Genomic DNA, 19541 nt, shown 5'->3' with positions numbered 1-19541 from the left:
ACTCATTGGTAATCACAATTAACATTGAGAAAAATATGAGAACGACAGTAGTGTATAATTTTGTTGTAAAAATATTATTGAGTCTTTATTAGGCCCTTTAGTTACTGCTTAGACCAAAGAGTTGTCAACTACAAATGATCTTTTAAATAACCCAAGTTAGGATGTACTTGCAATATTACGAATATGCATAAAGCATGAGTGTGTGTCCATGCGTCTAGACATGTCAACTCTGATTATGTGTGAGTCTCGGTGATTGGGAATCAGTTTAGCATCAGTGATTTCATAGACTTCAAGGAAGTCGCATTTATAAAAAAAAAAACAGGACTTTTCCATTAAAACACCATTTTTTGTTTTACCCAGAGCACTCGAATCTCGCTGCTTTTGGTCATTGGAGGTTGACATCTCTGTGCATTATTTAGTGAAAATTAATCATGTTAGCCAAACCAAATCACAAAAGGGTGCTAAGTTTTATCACACCTTTACTCCTTTTCATATGAATGGGAGCTGTGGCATGCTATAGATTAGCACCCTTTTCTGGATCAGGGCCTGAATGTGCTGCAAAGTCTCAAAATTAGCTTCCAAAAGATATTTTAAAATAGTAATGTTTAATGTTTACTGTAATTACATAACATACTAAGTAGAATTATGTATCAAATCCAATGGGGTAATTCTATATTGCCAAAGTAGCAATGGAGATTTTTGGCAAAAAAATCATCTGAACAACCACTTCAGACAATATAGAAATACCCAATTTAACAAAAATGGAGACACCATACACAATATTGACACTGCGGTAATCAACTACAAAGTGTGACCAACACTAACAGTAGCATCTGCAGATTCAAAAATATATAGGTATAAACCCCATTAGAAAACTTAGTAAAGCTCTGCTCACTGGTCTTTCAGCATTTGATTTATTGATGAAACATCAGAATATTCAATGTTGAGTTTTCACGTTTCATCAATAAAACAAATGCTGAACAACCAGTTAGCAGAACTCTACTAAGTTTTCTAAGGGAGTTAATACATATATATGTTTGTTAACATATAATTCCCCCCTTATGGCTCTATTAAAAGTCATTGGAATATGCTTCTCTTTATGTTAACAAATACAAACACCAATATAATTTACCAAAAAAAGAAAAAATACATTAATTTCAATATGTGGTTTTAATTGCTTTTGAAATGGGCAGTTCGTTCATGACAAATCTTTAAGGCATTCTCATACATAAAGGAATCCAAAAACCTCCTTTTTTTATCAAGAAACAAGTCATCGTGAAAACAGTACACATCCTAAACTATTCTTTATTAAAGAAATTCAAGGTAATTATCTACTCAGTTTTTGGAATGTCAAGATTACAACATGTGGTCAATAATGTTGAGTGTCGATGGTGCAGTAAATCACGTTATGCCCATAATAAAACTTCTACATAACCTTTCTATTAACATACTGTAACAGTAAAAAAAATAAACTTTTTTAAATAAATAAGTAGCAAAAATAAATATATTCATATTAAGTCCATTGGTTTCAAACTGTAGCTTTGTTTTAAAATATATATATATTGACTTGCAGATTTCTCAGGTGACACCTAAAAGTCTCACACCACCCCACAATACTACTGTAGTTCATTCTTTGGGTTATTGAACACGTTTCTAAGATATTAACCATCACTATCCTCTGTGTTTTGTACATCCTAAGAATGATTTGACAGTGTTTGCATATAGTATGACATGGCAGTTAATCCTCAGCAGTACAGGAACTCTTAACTGTCAGGCCTTAGCCTTCCACCAATGCATGAGCAGTACTAGAATAGGTGAGCTTGCTCACTCATAATTGGTATCTCCACTTTCACAACATAAAGAGCCTTTAGTGTAACCTTGAGTCTTCTTTGCTCAGAGCCTTCCAAGTACAGTATTCTGTGACTCTAGTTCTTTAAAGGTTCTTCATTCTTTTCTTTCTGCAGAGAACGCACAGCTTTTGTATAGATCCCTTTACATCAGGTGTGCACTTTCAACTGTATCCCAAGAGATCTTTGTAGAGTTCTGGCACTTTTTCAGGATCTACTGGTCTGGGCAGAAAGTGTGTGAATTTTTGATGCCTTTTAGCTCTAGCACCATCTCTAGGAGTCCCATCTTTGTTAAGGGCTACAAAGTATCTCCTCCCTGAGTCTCCATGTTTATACACGTTTGATGAATAGGTATTATACCAATTTTCTTCGAACTGTTCCCGGAAAATGCACTCAGATGTCAATTTTTCCTAAATAACAATAAAAAAAACATGAATTTAAATTAAAATGCATACGTAAGAAACCGAGGGGGGAACATTTCCACTACATTTTCCGTATATTGAATGATAAGCAAGGCCAAACTAAAAACAAATGGCACACTAGTCAAATGCAACAACAATAAACATACTGTACAATGGGGGGGAAAGGTATAAGAGTGGATCTGGCTGCTTTCCTGCCAAACCAATGGAATAAGTGGAGCAATAAATAAATAAATAAAACCAGCACACGCTGTATTAAAAAAAGAAAATGTTCTACTGAAAGCAATTAGTTGTTGTTTTCACACCAGTTATCCCCCAGTTTTAGAACAAGAAGGCTTTGATGTATAACCCCATAGATCTATCAGCCTTGTCACCTCTATTCCACAGTAATATTAAACCCATCAGGGGCCTTATCAAACTCCCAGAGTAGACCATTCGGATTTAAAATGACCATGAGAGGGTATGGTAACAAAGATGTACCTTGTGTTAGGTTTTACTAATCGAGCTAACCGAGGTTAAATAAAGCAATAGGTTGAATTCGAAGTTGTGTTCTGGACTTTCCATACATCCGTTGATGTTAGCTATCTGTTTTTAGATTTCTTCCCTTTATTTGTAAGTGGTGAATAGGTTAAGAAAAACACCAGGCGTATAAAAAGTGAATCTTTTGAAAGCTGTTTTTTCATAACATGTATAGCAGAATATAAACCTGATATTTGATGAGCTTTTGACGTTTATTTCTTTAAATATGGTGCACAGTACTTCAAACACTCATACTTTGCACTGTTTTTTCTATTCCTATGTTTTTCTGCTCTTTGTACCTACGCTAGCTTTGTACACCAATACTGTGCTGTTATGAATTTATTTACCATTGTCCACATCCCTGTTTTCTGCATTCATGCCTAAGACATTTTGGAATTGGTAGACTTTCTGGATCAAATTTCATTTGCATTCAAAATAAATAGCCTATGCCTAAACCAACAGAAACCATTTACCACTGAAACATGCAGGTAACAATACTGTACATATTGCAATTGTCTCTGTAAAGAATACATCCCTCAAAACTATATGAATCTTGCTTTAGTCTACAACAGGGGTAGGCAACTTCAGCCCTCAAGGGCCAAAAACAGGTCAGGTTTTCAGGCCATCCCTGTTTCAGCACATGTGTCTCAACCAGTGGCTCAGTCTTCGACTGGCCTCTACCTGGGAGACCTCAGTCTGCGGCTGAGCCACTGATTGAGCCACCTGTGCTGAAGCAAGGATATCCAGAAAACCTGACCTGTTGGTAGCCCTTGAGGACTGGAGTTAGCTACCCCTGGTTTAGATAGAAAAGTCTTAAGAACCAAATAAGTATTACTTACCGATCCAAAGAGTTCTCCTTTATCATTCATTCCCAGGTAGAGGCCAGTGTCCACTCCTCTAATGCTGACAAGACCAACAGCCACACTGATGAATTCGAGAATTCCTAGTTTAGAGAAAACAAATCATGTTGTTGTTATTATTAATTTATGAAGATATAGCGCTTATTCTGTAATGTGTGATAGTGCACAGATGACATGCTATCGCATTAAAAGCCCCATTGATTTTAATGGGTCTTCTCCTGCGATATCACATCATCTGTGCTTATCACACCTTACCGAATAAAGGCCTATGTGTTTTAAACCTGCATAAGCATCAGTTGCCACATATTTGGTATACATTACATGTATTTTGTTTCTGCATAACACGCAGCGGGCTTTTCATTGCAGCACTAAAAATGTTTCCTGAAAATCTTATTTTTTACAGGTTTGCAAATCTCAAGTAGTTGGATCCTGCCAGGTAATGCGGGTGGCTTCACCATGGAAGATATGGAGGTATTTTGTCTTTATTATCATATCTTTTCAAAGCCTGTCTTTTAAAATAAATAAACAATAAGCAGGTGAGTCAATCCATTAAGAGACCACATCAGAGGAAAGGTTCAGGAGAATAGGCGCAGAATAAAAGAAGAGCATATAAAAGAAACGCTGCAAATGTTTGATCTCTTGCTAGAAGTTCTTCTTAGAAAAATGATTCCATGTTTACGTACTGTAGGACATTTCACACACTTCTAATTAGCAGCACTGGTAAAAGTTACTTTGACTAACAAGCTTAAACATTTTTGTAATGTACAGATATATACTGTGCATTCCTTTTTTTTCTGCACTTCAATGAGTTACAAGATTATTTAAGAATAATTTGTTTTGATTGTTTTGACTATGGGAAAGGTGATAGAAAACCTTTTAATCACCTGTTTCAGTTGCTAAATCAATATAGAGGGGGGAAGCTACTGGCCATCAACAATAGTGGGTTTGTTCAGATAAAACAACACTTAACAAATACACAGATCATTATTCACGCTTCCTGTCAGATAGGCATTTCCATCCTTGTCTTTTCTTTCCATGTGTGAAGGAAATTAGTTTAAAGAGAACCATCTACAGCAGGAATGGCCAACTCCAGACCTCAAGGACCACCAACAGGTCTGGTTTTCAGGATAGCCCTGCTTCAGCACAGGTGGCTCGGGTGGTTGTCTATGACTGAGCCTCTGGTTGAGCCACCTGTGCTGAAGCAGGAGGAGTTGACCACTTCTGATCTACAGGAAATATCTGCAGTGCCAGTTGCAGTAAAATATCCAGCCTACAGCAGTGTGGGGCTAGAGCAGGATTAACAATTCAACAATCTGGATATGCTCCAGGGATTTACAGTCGTTTCTATACAAGGCATATGAATCTGTATTTGGAGAGAGACAGAGCAGGTGTATAGTACAGATCTACAGCTAATGCCACTGTAGTCAGTTAGTGAGGTTGCATGGATATGTCTCCATTTGCATTTGAATATTATTGTGTATTATGGAGCATAGATTGAGTGATCATGGATAATTCATTTCTGTATGTAGTTCTGTTTACCTTGGCATGATAAATATACCTATTTTACACATATAAAGAAGTGTGAGTGTGTGTATGCAGATTTACAATTTAGCAATACTGTGTGTGTAACTATATCTATCTATCTATTTATCTATCTATCTATCTATCTATCTATCGATAGATAGATATATCTATCTATCTATATATACTTAATACATAATAAGTATAACTTGGTATTGACTCCAGCAACATGTAGTGGAGTGGTCAACCTTTGAAAGTACAAAGGAATGAATGAACATGGTTGTTGAAAGTTAAGTAAAAGCATTCAGATATGTAACATTTTTTGTAGCACCTTAATATTTGACTAATTAGCTTAGATACAGTATGTGACATAGCTTTTAAAAGTTAGCCTAATTTGAAAGAGCACAATAAATAAGTAGCACTGTACAACATTCCCAAAGCCAGTCAGGGGCTTCTACTTCAATGATAAAAGACTGGAAAGCTGTAGTGATTTCAAAGTAGCAGTAATCATTGTCTGAGTTAAAAAAAAAAAAACAACGTTGTCAAATAATAGTAGTTTGTATCTATCTCTTATATATTACTTTACATCAGTTTTATCTCATGGTCCCCCAAATCTGCAGAAGGACTTAGAGAAATGTGCATATAAAGGCTAATAAAATGCTACTAAAAGCATATTTACAATTAGATTGTAAGCTCTTCGTAGCAGGGGCTCCTTTTCCTAAATGTTACTTTTATGTCCGAAACACTTCTTCCCATTATGTGTTATTTGTATTATTTGTTATTTATATGATTGTCACGTATAATACTGCTGTGAAGCGTTATGTACATTAACGGCGCTATATAAATAACGACATACATACATACATTTCAGAGAGGTAGAAGAAGAGGTTATGCTCTGAAGGTGGAGAGTGGCAGACTCAGGGGAGATGTGAGGAAGGACGCATTGTAAGGATTTGTGGAATAGCCTCCAGAGAAGTTAGAGGCTAATACATTAACAGAATGCTAAAATGCTTGGGGTAGAAATAAGACTATCCTAGATATGGAGGGGGAAAAGACGCAGACGCACTTACTAGAATTCCCTCCTACTGTCTCTGTACGTTCTCCCTACCTACCAATTAGACTGTAAGCTCCGCGGGGCAGGGACTCCTCTTCCTTAATGTTACGTTTATGTCTAAAGCACTTATTCCCATGATCTGTTATTTATATTATCTGTTATTTATTTGATTACCACGTGTATTACTGCTGTGAAGCGCTATGTACATTAATGGCGCTATATAAATAATGACATACAATACAATACAAAAAAGCCACAGGTTAAAGTTCTGAGGTTGTACAGTAGAGAAGAAAATAGGCAGATTAGGTGGGCCAAGTACTTCTCATCTACTGTACAGTCACACGTGTTGTTTCTCTGTTTCTATATGACACGGAATTGTGCATATACTGTATTGTAGGATTGCATTCCTGTTTCTATATTCAACGGTGCTATGGGGATGATGTATTAAACCATCTTCAATGAGCTCAGAAAGGGAAGAAGGGAAAAACAACATTCCCACATCTGTAAAAGAAAAACTGGCCAGGTAGAGTACTCCCACCATAAATATTCCTGGCCATTCAATTTTATTTTATATTTAACAAACCTAGTGCTGAATTTGCACCCATTTCTGATCCATTTAAATCACTGATCTATCATCTCTAAACGATGTCGTTTTTGTGCAATGCAAAAGATACCGTCTATTGATCAAAGTAGGATGCAGATCTAGTACAAACATAAATGAAGAAATTAAATAAATATATATATGTAAATCCAGTCCCCCAGTTCATTAAAAAAAATAACAACCATAAATGTCATTTGATTTTTTACATAAATGCTGCTTTTTCCATCAATTTTGCTGCTGGGACACAATGGTTAATGTTCCAATCCGTGATGTCCAGTATGACTGTGACCTGAATGCAAAATTGGGGAAAATGCAGAAAAGTGCACCAAAGAAAGAAAATCCTGTTGAATGTATTTATTTGATTAATCTGATTTTTTTTTTAATCGTTTGTCTACAGTACGTTGTGTCCCAGTTTTGCAGCCTGGGGGGGATCTGCGAAATCCCCTCCCCCTTGTGCTGCAGACACCTCCAATAAGTGGTGTGGAGACCCTGGTCTTCCCCGCACAGGGTGAGCTGTACCTACCAAAGCGGCTGTGGTCATGGCGGGTGCCCTGGACGTTGCCGTCGGGCAGGATCTGCAGGTGGAAGCCGGTCCTGCAGTAGAGCTGGCGGCGGCGCAGGATGCCCTGGAGATGCGCCAGGTCTGAAGGTGCGCTGCGGGAGAGGCGCTCAGACTGACCCATGGGATCGCTGTGCAGCAGAGGGCTGTCCCTGGCAGGAGGCAGCAAGAAATGAGAACCCACCTGCCCCAGGGAGTCCAACCCGGCCAGAAAGCTACCGATCTCGACCACAGGAGCCATGGACAGGTGGGGAGAAGTAGCAGGCGAAGAGCTGTAGTCCACAAACGCCAAACAAGATAGTAACTTGGGGGGAAATGTTCAATCAACGCAATAACTGCGTCTGCATCATCGAGTTGTCCCCAAGTCTTCTCCAAGAAACTCCCCTGTTCTCTGAGTGACTGCCGTGCACATGTATATTAAGCACCTTGACATATGCTAATGATGCACTTTATCAGACAAGCAGTAGGAGTCTAATCTCCAAGTGATCACTCTCTCTTCACACCTTGCAGGACACCATTGAAGATCTGCAAAGCGTCTCCATTCCAGCATAGGTCCATCCACAAATCATGTTAATCACCATCATCATGATCACCTTAATCCACGTCTCCAGGTTGGCGACCGCCAGCTCCCTTGAGTGATCCCAATTGCCAAAAAAATATCTGAGGGGTTTTGAGGTCTTCTTGTGGCTACTGTGGAGGAGCTGCGTGAGATGGGTCACCCTTGGAGTGAACTCGAGGAGTGATCATCTCGCTCGGATTCGTAGACCATGTCCTAGAGGGGCCAGCAGCGAGAGTGAGCAGGGGAAGGGGTGGGGGGGTTGGATGCAGGAGGTGCTCCCAGCTCCTAGTGCATTACGTGGACAGGTGCAAGGAAAGGTAAGAGAACAGAAGTAGAGGGGGCGGTACCTGAAGCTTAGTCCTTCCCAGATACACACACATACAAGAAATTCTTGGAGAGGGGCACAAAGATCCGAGATGACTTCGATTTTAAAGCACCAATAAAATAGAGGTGAATTACACTCCACTTAAGACTGTAAGGTGCGGCATTTCTTTTTCTTTTTTCATTGTTACTTGTATCAACAACCAGTCATTTATTGAATTCCCACCTCTTAGTCTAAATAGCACAGACCAGGACTGTGTCGGTCCAGATGGTAATTTTTGCAAAGACATACTGTATTATGCAGGAGCACATGAGTGCTGATAATACCATGAGAGCAGTTGCTTCAACTTAATAGTATTCTTTACACTAACTGCGCTGAATAATCGGTGCTGAGCTGAAACAAACATAACAGAGAAAACAGACTGACATCAAAACAGGAACAAATCTCATCAAAAGCAGAGTAGTACATTTTAACCCAAACTCTGCTTCAATTTTTAACTTTTATTGGACATGTTGTACTTGTCTGATAGCTAGCAGTGTGTTATGACTTTGAATGTAAATGTGCACATACAGTAATAACACAATGTTAAGAGATTTGGGTATTAAGGGAAATAATAAAGTAACCACAGTGCCCCTAAACTTAAATGAAGATGTATATTGAAAACAAGACATTACAATGTGTCAAAATATTCAACTCACAATGCATGGCAGTAGAGCAACTACAAGAACCAAACAATGGCACACACACACACACACACACACTGTATATCAGTTTTTATTTTGGTAATTGTTTGGTTCTTGTAGTTGCTCTAAACATATTTGCTTTAACACACACACCCCCCCACACACACATATTGTTTATAAAATAATTTATGCTCTGTTTTATTTAATAATTTTGCGTGTACAATTCCTAAACATTTATCTGTTGCTCAAGATCAAAACAGAAGCAAACGTTTATAAGCTCCAAATTACAGTTCAAAAAAATTGTTAAGTGTAATGTTAGATCAGAGAGATCAAATAGATTGGACTTTCATTTGAATTTTCTATGGAGTGTTTAGGAGTAATTAATTGGCAGATGTTTTAAAGCAGGTAATGCTACACCTTTTCATCCTTTGAATCCCTAGCACTGCAGCTCTCCGTGCACCTGAACTATAAAATGCCTCCTTTTAAAGCAGGCAATTTAGTGAATGGGGTATTAAAAACCCTCTAGCTAAAAGCTGTAAATAGATAAACCACCCCAAAAAGATTCAGGTTGTCATTGAAATGGTTGTAGCAGGTATATGTTACATTATTTACCTTTCAAATGACAGGATTCTGTCATGTGGTGGGATCTGAAATCCACCATAATCGAGATTTCAAAGCACATCTGTGTAAACATTATCACATCAGTGTAAAACATCAGCCAATGAGTTTGTGCTTTGAACAAAATCTGCTTAATTGCAGTGTTAATTCAAAGAAAGTGAGATCAAAGTTACATCTTCTGAACACATCCATTTCTCAAGAGGTTTTGTATCCAAATGCATTGAAAGGGCAGATTTGTGGTAGTTTATAACTCACACCAAGGACTTTTATTGATATTGCTACACACAAAAATAAGACACTGGTACAAATTCATGACTCAAGGGTGGTAGCAGTCAATTGTTTTTTTGTTTTTTTTACAATGAAGAGCTAATTTATTTCATGATTAAGTGTTCTACCTGTTAGAAAGAGGTAATATGTCAGTCTCCCTCTGCTGTAAGACTGGGCTTTTTTCTTCTTCAATATTTTACCAATTTTTAACAGAAAAGCTTTTAAAAAACCACGTTGGCAATCTCATAATCTCAAAAGAATGACATCTACATACCCTTCACAGTGGCTCAATAGAGCCTACTACTGTATCACAGGCAGCCAACAAAAACTACTACATCTAGTATTTATTAAACACACTAAATCTTATATATAACCATTTTACATAGTTCAAATTTCCTCTTAAAGGGATACTTTCCATTTACTGTACATATTTGTGTATATGTATATGTATATCTATCTATCTATCTATCTATCTATCTATCTATCTATCTATCTATCTATCTATCTATCTATCTATCTATCTATAAACCAGTTTTAACGGCACTGTAGTTCATACATAGTGCACATACAGTATACTGTAGTGCTTCATAAATTTTAACCTTATATGCACCACAGATACAGTATGTCACACACCCTGTGCTGTTGGTTGCAGTGTTGTTTTGGTTCCTCGTCTCTCTATGCAGTGGAAGAAATACATAAGACAGTATAATATTGGAAATGTCGGACTTGCTGAAATGGACAAATACAATATAGGTAAAATAAATAATAATGTGCTAAATAATTTGTCATATTGGATGTAGCATTGGGGCTTTCTTCACTTTTGTTGTATACATTAGGTCACTATCCAAGTAGCACTCCAATTGACACATATATATATATATATATATATATATAGTCAGATAAGGCAGTTGGCACTCCAATAGGTGCTGGTAAGCCACAGGTGCACATCCCATATAGAGAATGTAGTTATACGTTACCGTTCCAAGGATTGGTAAACAAGAGACAGCACTCAGTGTTGAAAATCAAAGTGTATTAGTGAAAGCAAAAATACATCCAGAAACCCAACGTTTCGGTCCTACAGAATGGGACCTTCCTCAGGGGGATACAAAAGGATCCCCCTGAGGAAGGTCCCATTCTGTAGGACCGAAACGTTGGGTTTCTCGATGTATTTTTGCTTTCACTAATACACTTTGATTTTCAACACTGAGTGCTGTCTCTTGTTTACCAATCCTTGGAACGGTAACGTATAACTATATATATATATATATATATATATATATATATATATATATATATATATATATATCTCAAATGTAAATATACTGTATGCTCATTTGCATGTCTTAGGAAGGTCTGCAACCCCGCCTTTCACCATTATCACCCAGCACACAGCACTTCCACTGCAGCAAGGGATTCTGGGAAATGACATGCAAATGAGCACACAGTGCCACTTTTTGCTTCAAAAACCATTTTATACATGGTTCCCTATAGGCTTAAGCTTGCTGCATGGTCACAGCTTTGAGCACAGCCAGGGTTAAGATGCATAGCCAGAAAACCCACCCACAGACAGCTGTTTCAACCTAAGGCTAAGGCCCCGCTCCCAGAGTCAACGCACCCGCACTGCAGACAGGCGGTGCGCTGACATACACAGACCGCGATATGCGGTCTGTAGGGAGCGGGAGCCGGAGCGGGAGGTGGGCGGGAGTGGGAGGTTTGACAGGGAGGGGGGGCGTGGCTTGGGCGGAGGGAACGCTACTCTCCCCCCCCCCCCTCCCTCCACGGACTCGGGCTGGAGCTGGAGCTGCTGAGGGTAAGTTTAAACACACACACACGCAGGCACTCATACATACACACACACACACACACACACAGACAGGCACTCACACACTCATACACACACACGCGCGCACACACAGGCATGCACTCATACACACACACACACACACACAGGCAGGCACTCACACACTCACACACACACACGCGCGCACACACAGGCACGCACTCATACACACACACACACAGACAGAGGCAGGCACTCACGCACTCAGGCACACACATACACACACAGACAGGCACGCACGCACTCAGACACACACACAGACAGGCACTCACCTGCTTTCACTCCACACTCCTCCCCGCTCCCCGAAGCCTCTCCTCCTCCCGAAGCCTCCCCTCCCCATTGGCTCACAGCCACACCACGTGACGCATCAACACTAGGAAACACCATTCTCTTGTGTCTCCTAGTGGCTGACGCGCCACAGCGTGTAGTCAGCTGTGCCGCCAGGGGGGGGCGGGACCGGCTCGCGAGGATTCCCCTGCTGGTGGGGAATTCGCGACATGGCCGCCCGCGCCAACGAGCGCAGCGGGACCGAGGCCTTAATGTGTCTCATCAGTGTGGGGTTGGTTAACTGGCTATGCAATGAAGCGAAAGCATGGGGTTTACCATACTGAGTTAAGTTATGGTGAGTAAAAAAAGTGACAAAAACCATCCACAGCAAAGCATATAGCAAATGTAAATATACTGTATGCTCATTTGCATGTCCTAGGCAGGTCTGCAACCCCGCCTTTCACCATTATCACCCAGCACACATCACTTCCACTGCAGCAAGGGATTCTGGGAAATGACATGCAAATGAGCACACAGTGCCACTTTTTGCTTCAAAAACCATTTTATACATGGTTCCCTATAGATATGCTTTGCTGTGGAGGGTTTTTGTCACTTTTTTTACTCACCATAACTTAAATCAGTATGGTAAACCCCTGACCTTTCACTTCATTGCATAGCCAGTTAACCAACCCCACACTGATGAGACCCATTAAGGTCAAAACAGCTGTCTGTGGGTGGGTTTTCTGGCTATGCATCTTAACACTGGCTGTGCTCAAAGCTGTGACCATGCAGCAAGCTTAAGCCTATAGGGAACCATGTTAAAAATGGTTTTTGAAGGAAAAAGTGGCACTGTGTGCTCATTTGCATGTCATTTCCCAGAATCCCTTGCTGCAGTGGAAGTGCTGTGTGCTGGGTGATAATGGTGAAAGGCGGGGTTGCAGACCTGCCTAAGACATGCAAATGAGCATACAGTATATTTACATTTGCTATATGTTTGCTGTGGAGGGTTTTTGTCACTTTTTTTACTCACCATAACTTAACTCAGTGTGTGTGTGTGTGTGTGTGTGTGTGTGTGTGTGTGTGTGTGTGTGTGTGTGTGTGCGTGCGTGTGTGCGCACCGTGCACCGTGCATGGCAAAAAATATAGTTACAGCAATTTGTCAGATCACAACAGTGGTCAAGACACCAGCACTGGAAAAAAATATATATATATTTTTAAGTATTTATTGTTCCATATAACACCGGTTAGCCCAACATTTCGGACCACAGAGGAACCTTCTTCAGGCTTACGGCAACAGTTCAGGTCCACACAGAACCGGTTTGAAATAAAATGGGGCACGGTGCCGTGGAAGAGCACAGAGCATCTTACCTGCACTGGCATCTCCTCTTCTCTGCAACGTTGCAGCATTTTATGATGACACTTCGTCATGTTGTCAAAGCAACGTGATGCCGCGACAGCACAGAGATGAGGCGATGCCGGAGGAGAAGCCGGATGGAGGGTAAGAGGCACTTACAGATGCCCCGCGCTCTCCCACGGCAATCAGTTTAACTGTTGCAGGGAAGAGCATGGGGCCTCTGTAAGGGTGGGCCTCGTGCGATGGCACCACCATCAATCTGGCCCTGGGTCCACACTCTACGTAACAAAAAGTGGTGTGAAAAGACGAATGTGGCGGGGAATGAGTATTACCAAGCAACATGCAGGGAAACCGTAACTTTATATATATTATATATAGAAAAGATCAAGGGAGCAGGGACAGCATATCAGTACCTGCAGCAAATGTGATGTTTTAGTTTTCAACGTTTTAGCTACCCAGAGGAGCCTTTTTCAGGAGTGAAACCTGAACACACAAAGTGTTCCCCGCACTCCAAATAAATAAGCGAAAATAAGTGATAGTTAAAATACTGATGTGCATTAATGAGCAAAAGTAAATAACATAGAATGACACTGTGCATAAAGTGCAAATCACAGGATCATGCTAACAAGAAAGGGAGGGATGGTGAGGGAAGGGCGGGGGGGATGTGATATCACGAAACAGTGAGGAATATGAGAAAGAAATCCCTAGCAGGGAAGGAATTAAGTGTAGTGAGAAGCAGGGGGCAACGTTTCGGGGTCACTTATACTTTCTACAGGCCCATTCCCATAGCCACCACAAAGTGGGACTATGGTACTTCCCGACTCCCTCACAGCCAAATCCTCCCAATGTAAAAGCAAATGAACAAAAGTCCAACACTACTGTAAACAGGCAGGTGCAAGCAATATTCAATTAAATAGACTTTGTCACATAATGTGACATTCGGAGAAATAATTTTGTCTCAGTGCTGTATTTCAATAAAAGGATAATAGTCCATACCAAAGCAAATTGGGTGGGGATTTTTTGGTGCTATTATTCTTTAAATAAATTAAATTGGGAGAAAACCCCTAGATAACATGTATTTATTTCTGTTTTGTATTTTGCCAAATTGCCATGGCAAACGTTAGCCAAGTTACCATTGCTTAGCACAGTGTGACTTCGGCACACAAATGTACAGTACACATTCCCATATGAGCAGTAGAGGTGATGTGTATGAGGAACTAGAAAATACACAAAATACACATTGCATTGTGTGCCACTAGATTGTAACAAATGTATTTTGGGCAATTCACCACTATAATATGAGTGTTCTATCTAACTGTGCTGTCTAGTATGTTGTGACTTAATGGTTTAATGCATCAAAGAATTATCAATGAAATGGAATCATTCTGATTTAATTGAGACTTCTTTGAAGACAAAGTGTGATATTTATAAAGGTAAATGTACTCCCGCAAACACTAAAATTACATTATTTGTGTTATGTTAATGTTTTGTAGACTTATCACACTTACTGCAGATTTGTTATATTTCAATGACAATTACATTTAATTTATTGGCAAGAAACACCGTAACTATGGTGAACATGTGCAAAAATGTGACATGTCTTATGCGCATGATAAATATTTGCAATGTAAAACAAGAGAAAACAAAGTCCATTTAGTTTTCAAAGGATTTCTTGTACTACATATACTATAAATAGGAAGACTCACTCTGAATGATGGAGACTTGAGGAGGCATGTTGGAGATATTGTCATTATTAATTAGCTCAATTAGCTACAACTAGCAAAAGAAGATTATATGCCTTTTACAAACTAGAAAGAGTGAATGCCCTAGGGGTGTGTATTTTTTTCTTATTATTATTTTCAAAAGGCAGAGATGCTGCCAGCCAAACAAGCATCATAAGCAGGTATTAGCTAGGGGATCACAACACTTACCAAACCCTGCCCAGCGAAAAGATGCATTTGCCCTTTCTAATGTAACTTTATGTTAAAGAAAGATAAGACACACCTTTTCTCATTTTATGGTGGCAAAGGCCACAACGTGACTTTATTAAATCATTATAACATAACTTTGACTCCCAGCCATAAGGGATAAATGTACGTGAAATACTGTATCTAGAAAACCAAAAAAAACTCTGCCTTCGAGCCGAAAGTATAGCATTAAACCAAATTAAAATAAAACCTTTAATCAGAATTTACCGTCACTAACGAGTCTATTTGAGGAATCAAATTGGACTCATGCCCCCACCCACCTAATAAAAACAAACCTCTTCCAATTCCTCCCTGCAAACCCAGATTAAATATATCTAATCTGATATCTGATAAGTGAACCAAATTATCTCTATACAAGTTTTTCCACCTTTTTACAAATCTATATGTCTGATTGAAAAACCACCCCAAAATTTCACAAACAATGACAATTTTCAACAGTGTCTTTCCAACAGCTTTAACTGCCTAAAAATTAACCATTTCAATCTTTGTGTGAACTCTGACCAAATTACCAATGTGTTTGGAAATGCTAAAAAAAAAATCTTTGTCCGAATTTCTAAGAACAGCAACACATGCATGAATATTACACCCCCACAAACACATACATATACTGTACACACACTAATAAGTATATAGTGTATTAGCATTAACATACGCCAAACTTACTTCCATCAGAATTACGGAAAGAAAAAAATATGTGGGGGAATAAAATGCATCTCAAATAATAAGTCCCTTTATTTAGTTGTTTTCATTGTTTTTCTGTGCAAAACAGTTTGTCATTTGTCCTTTCCACCCTTGGGCAAAAAAATCAAAATAAATCAAAATATGCTTGGTCCTGTGTATTTATTTACTCCCCCTCTATTCTCTCTCACTCAATCCCCCAACACACTCAATTCACCCTCCCCCCCACTCTCAATAACACCCCTGCCATCCTCACATATAAATAAGTAAATAAATAAATAAATGGTGAAAAAAAGTCTATCATAGGAATCGAACCCGGCAGACACTCAATTATCTGTGTGGAAGGGGGGTTGAGGGGTCCAAACCCAAACACATACATGCATTCACTAGTCCTCCCCAAATAAATACATACATACATACACTATACACTCCCAAATACACACATACATAAACCCACCCCCCAAATACACACATACACTACGCCCAAAAAACACATACAAGTTTTTCCACTAATAATACACTAACCCACCCAAATACACACATACCCTAACCTCCCCAATTCACATACATACACTGTCCCACCAATACATACATACATACACTACCCCCGAAATACACATGCATACACTACCCCCACAAATACATACAGTACAGCCTGAAATACACATACATACATACACTTGTGACGGGGAGGAAAGGGTTAATACCTGATTTGCTATGCATTACTGTTGTTGCCCTGTCCCCGCCATTTTTATTCCCCATTTGCAAGCCATTCCCTGTCTGCGAGGGTAAAAGACAAGATGCATTGCTTGCCATACCCTCTAACCGACACATGATGGCAGATCTTAAATGTAAGGCAGGAGGTATATTTTTGTAAGTTCAAGCAGGAATTACTTGGGCATCCAGCTGTGATATGGGTGAATGAGCTGGGGCTATTTTTATGACCAAGCCTCAAAGGGCTGTAGTTATTTTTATGACAGAGCCTCAAAAGGCTCTCACATATTAGAGTCCCCCTGTCTAAAAGAGTGTCAATTATGAAAAGACACAGAGGCCCATAATGTATACAATACTGGCATACTGATGCAGAGCAGATGTCAGGCTAGTGACACCTTTGAGTCAGAAACTAGACACAGTGGCCCCATGTTATGGGTGTACCCCAGGTATGCTAAGTGGCATGGGCATCAACCTGACCCATGCGCCCAGCCCACCGGACAGCCCTTTTGACCGGTCTTATAACTTGGCTATTTGTGTGGTTTTTTTGTTCCCACGAGGGGATTGGATCCACATGTTAAAGATAGCTTTGGGCAGTCTATAACTGTGGCTCCCCCAGGTATCCCCAGTGTGATTCCTGAATTTTAATCCATGATGTAAAGATGCAAGACTTTGTTCCAGTACAGCAGCAACCAGTCCAGGAGTGAAGGGGTTAATAACCACATAACCACAGGACTTTTAAAACCAGGGCTGCATTTCTTGCGCTGGCAAGCAGATGACAATTTCTTTTGTTTCAAAAGACAATTTCTTTCATTCCCTTATTCCAGTAAGTGTTGTTTTCAAGTGTATTCTGCAGATGTCGTGTGTTTGTCTATTAAAGAAATAAATCGCAATTTATTTTGCAACTTGTTCTGTTCAATCAAGTACCCAGAAATATAACATAAAAATACAAATATAGATTCGGAACCTGGCGCATGTATAAAAAAGTGTATAACGTCCAATAAAGGATATAGTGATAATGTCCTGATTCTTGCAAGCTTGATTGGTCGGCCGATGAGAAATAGACTCAAAATCACAGTTCACAAAGCAAAACAGTCCTCTTCACAGTGTATTGTTACCCTGTAGATGTGAGACATGAAACAGAGAGAAAGGACATTGCGCAGTATTGTTTAACAGCCAAATGTACCCTTATTCTCTGAACTCAATGAATTGCCTACTTACTAGAAGTAGGTAGGTCGCATACAGGGGAGAGAAACTGTGCTTGGAGCCTTCTGGGTCCCAGGAGCCTTCGGTATGGCACGAACCCCTCGTGGTGTCCTCGGCTTCCGTGGATATAGGAAAGGTCTCCCTCTCAGGAAAGATGTCTCCTGGGTCTGTCTTAGGATTCCTGTAACTTATTCTCCGGTGAGGGATGAAAGAGAGACAGAGGATTGCGCAATAATAAAAAACTTTAATGACATCCACATTAAACGCGTTTCGCCGGGTTTGGCTTCCTCGGTGAAACGCGTTTGATGTGGATGTCTTTCTGATCGTTTGGAGCCACCATACTCTTGGAGATCTCGGATCGCCCAATCAGCTCTTGGAGTTAACAGAGAGTCCGGCGCATGCGCGGTGCGCAAATACGGACGGAGAGAAGCAGACCAGACTGTGCACAAGTCTGGGAAAGCCTCCATTTGCCGTGGAATCTAACTGACAACCAGGGACTGCAAAACGGGTCATTGCAGAGTACCTCTATACAGAGACAATGCTCTAGGACACTTACAGCAGCTGAATACATCACTATTTATATTATATATTTTAATTATTCCTAATAAACAGTATTATGCTATGCCTCTCTCCACTTTTTAAGGTAACAGCAGGAAGGACATAGAGGAGTATACACTACGGGACAAACACACAGGCAAGTGTTAAGTTCTCTAATTTACTTCTCTATTGATAATACCAGCACTGTCGACGTGTATTATACCACTTGTTTGTGGTGTGTTCTTTGTTTGTTTTTTACATATCACGGAAGTAAAAGGCAATAAGACCAAGCGCTGGAGGACGATTATATCTTTTACATTTTTCTAACAATGAAGCTTTTTGTAACATCTATGTGATTTAGAGAAAAAAAGAGACTTCCGCCAATAACCTATTTAAAGTAGATGCAGATGACCCACCTTAACTCACACTTAATACAAATTTAACAAAGATATCCTCTAATGAGATATGTTCTTTACCATAACTGAAACAACTACACTTCTTCCAACCATTAACATAAGATGCCCATGTTGCTTGAGCTAATTACTTTTTATCTAGGTGCCCTAAAACGTTGCCAGAGCCCATAGCATTGGCAGCATACATTGCCTCTCTCGTCTGCCTCTAGTGCCAATCATTGAAACTTCTCCCACTGTGAACAAGACTATGCGTTCGCTATAGCATGTTTAACCCCTCAACACATGTTTAGCTTTAAAACAAATATTATTTTGTAACTAACTGGCTCCATAGTTGTATAACCTGTAGATGAGAGGCAGTTAAGTTGTTATGTGGCCAAACCACTCCCATATTACTTAACCCAAAAAGAACCCTTTTATTTCTAAAAAAATTCTAGCCAAATTTCAATTGCCACTATAGGCATACCCCGCATTAACATACGCAATGGGTCCAGAGCATGTATGTAAAGAGAAAATGTATGTAAAGTGAAGCACTACCTTTTTCCCACTTATCAATTCATGTACTGTACTGCAATCGTCATATACGTGCATAACTGATGTAAATAACGCATTTATAACAGGCTCTATAGTCTCCACGCTTGCGCACAGCTTTGGTGCAGGTAGGGAGTCGGTATTGCTGTTCAGGATGTGCTGACAGGCGCATGCGTGAGCTGCCGTTTGC

The 19541-nt window shown here is 39.7% G+C and overlaps 1 protein-coding gene across 1 annotated transcript; it reads right to left on the bottom strand.

Moving 5' to 3' along the window:
* Window positions 1-1174: 1174 nt before the first annotated feature.
* On the bottom strand, window positions 1175-8157 carry FGF20 (fibroblast growth factor 20). Its single transcript, XM_075578457.1, has 3 exons — window positions 7345-8157; window positions 3625-3728; window positions 1175-2257 (listed from the first exon to the last, which is right to left on the bottom strand). The coding sequence occupies exons 1-3, from the start codon at window positions 7619-7621 to the stop codon at window positions 2012-2014; spliced, it is 627 nt and encodes a 208-aa protein (XP_075434572.1). The 5' UTR covers window positions 7622-8157; the 3' UTR covers window positions 1175-2011.
* Between the last annotated feature and the right edge of the window lie 11384 nt (window positions 8158-19541).

This window comes from Ascaphus truei, chromosome 1 (assembly GCF_040206685.1).
Source record: "Ascaphus truei isolate aAscTru1 chromosome 1, aAscTru1.hap1, whole genome shotgun sequence".
Classification (NCBI taxonomy): domain Eukaryota; kingdom Metazoa; phylum Chordata; class Amphibia; order Anura; family Ascaphidae; genus Ascaphus; species Ascaphus truei.
The sequence above is the reverse complement of the archived record's forward strand: the minus strand, read 5'-3'. Positions and strand labels throughout refer to the sequence as shown.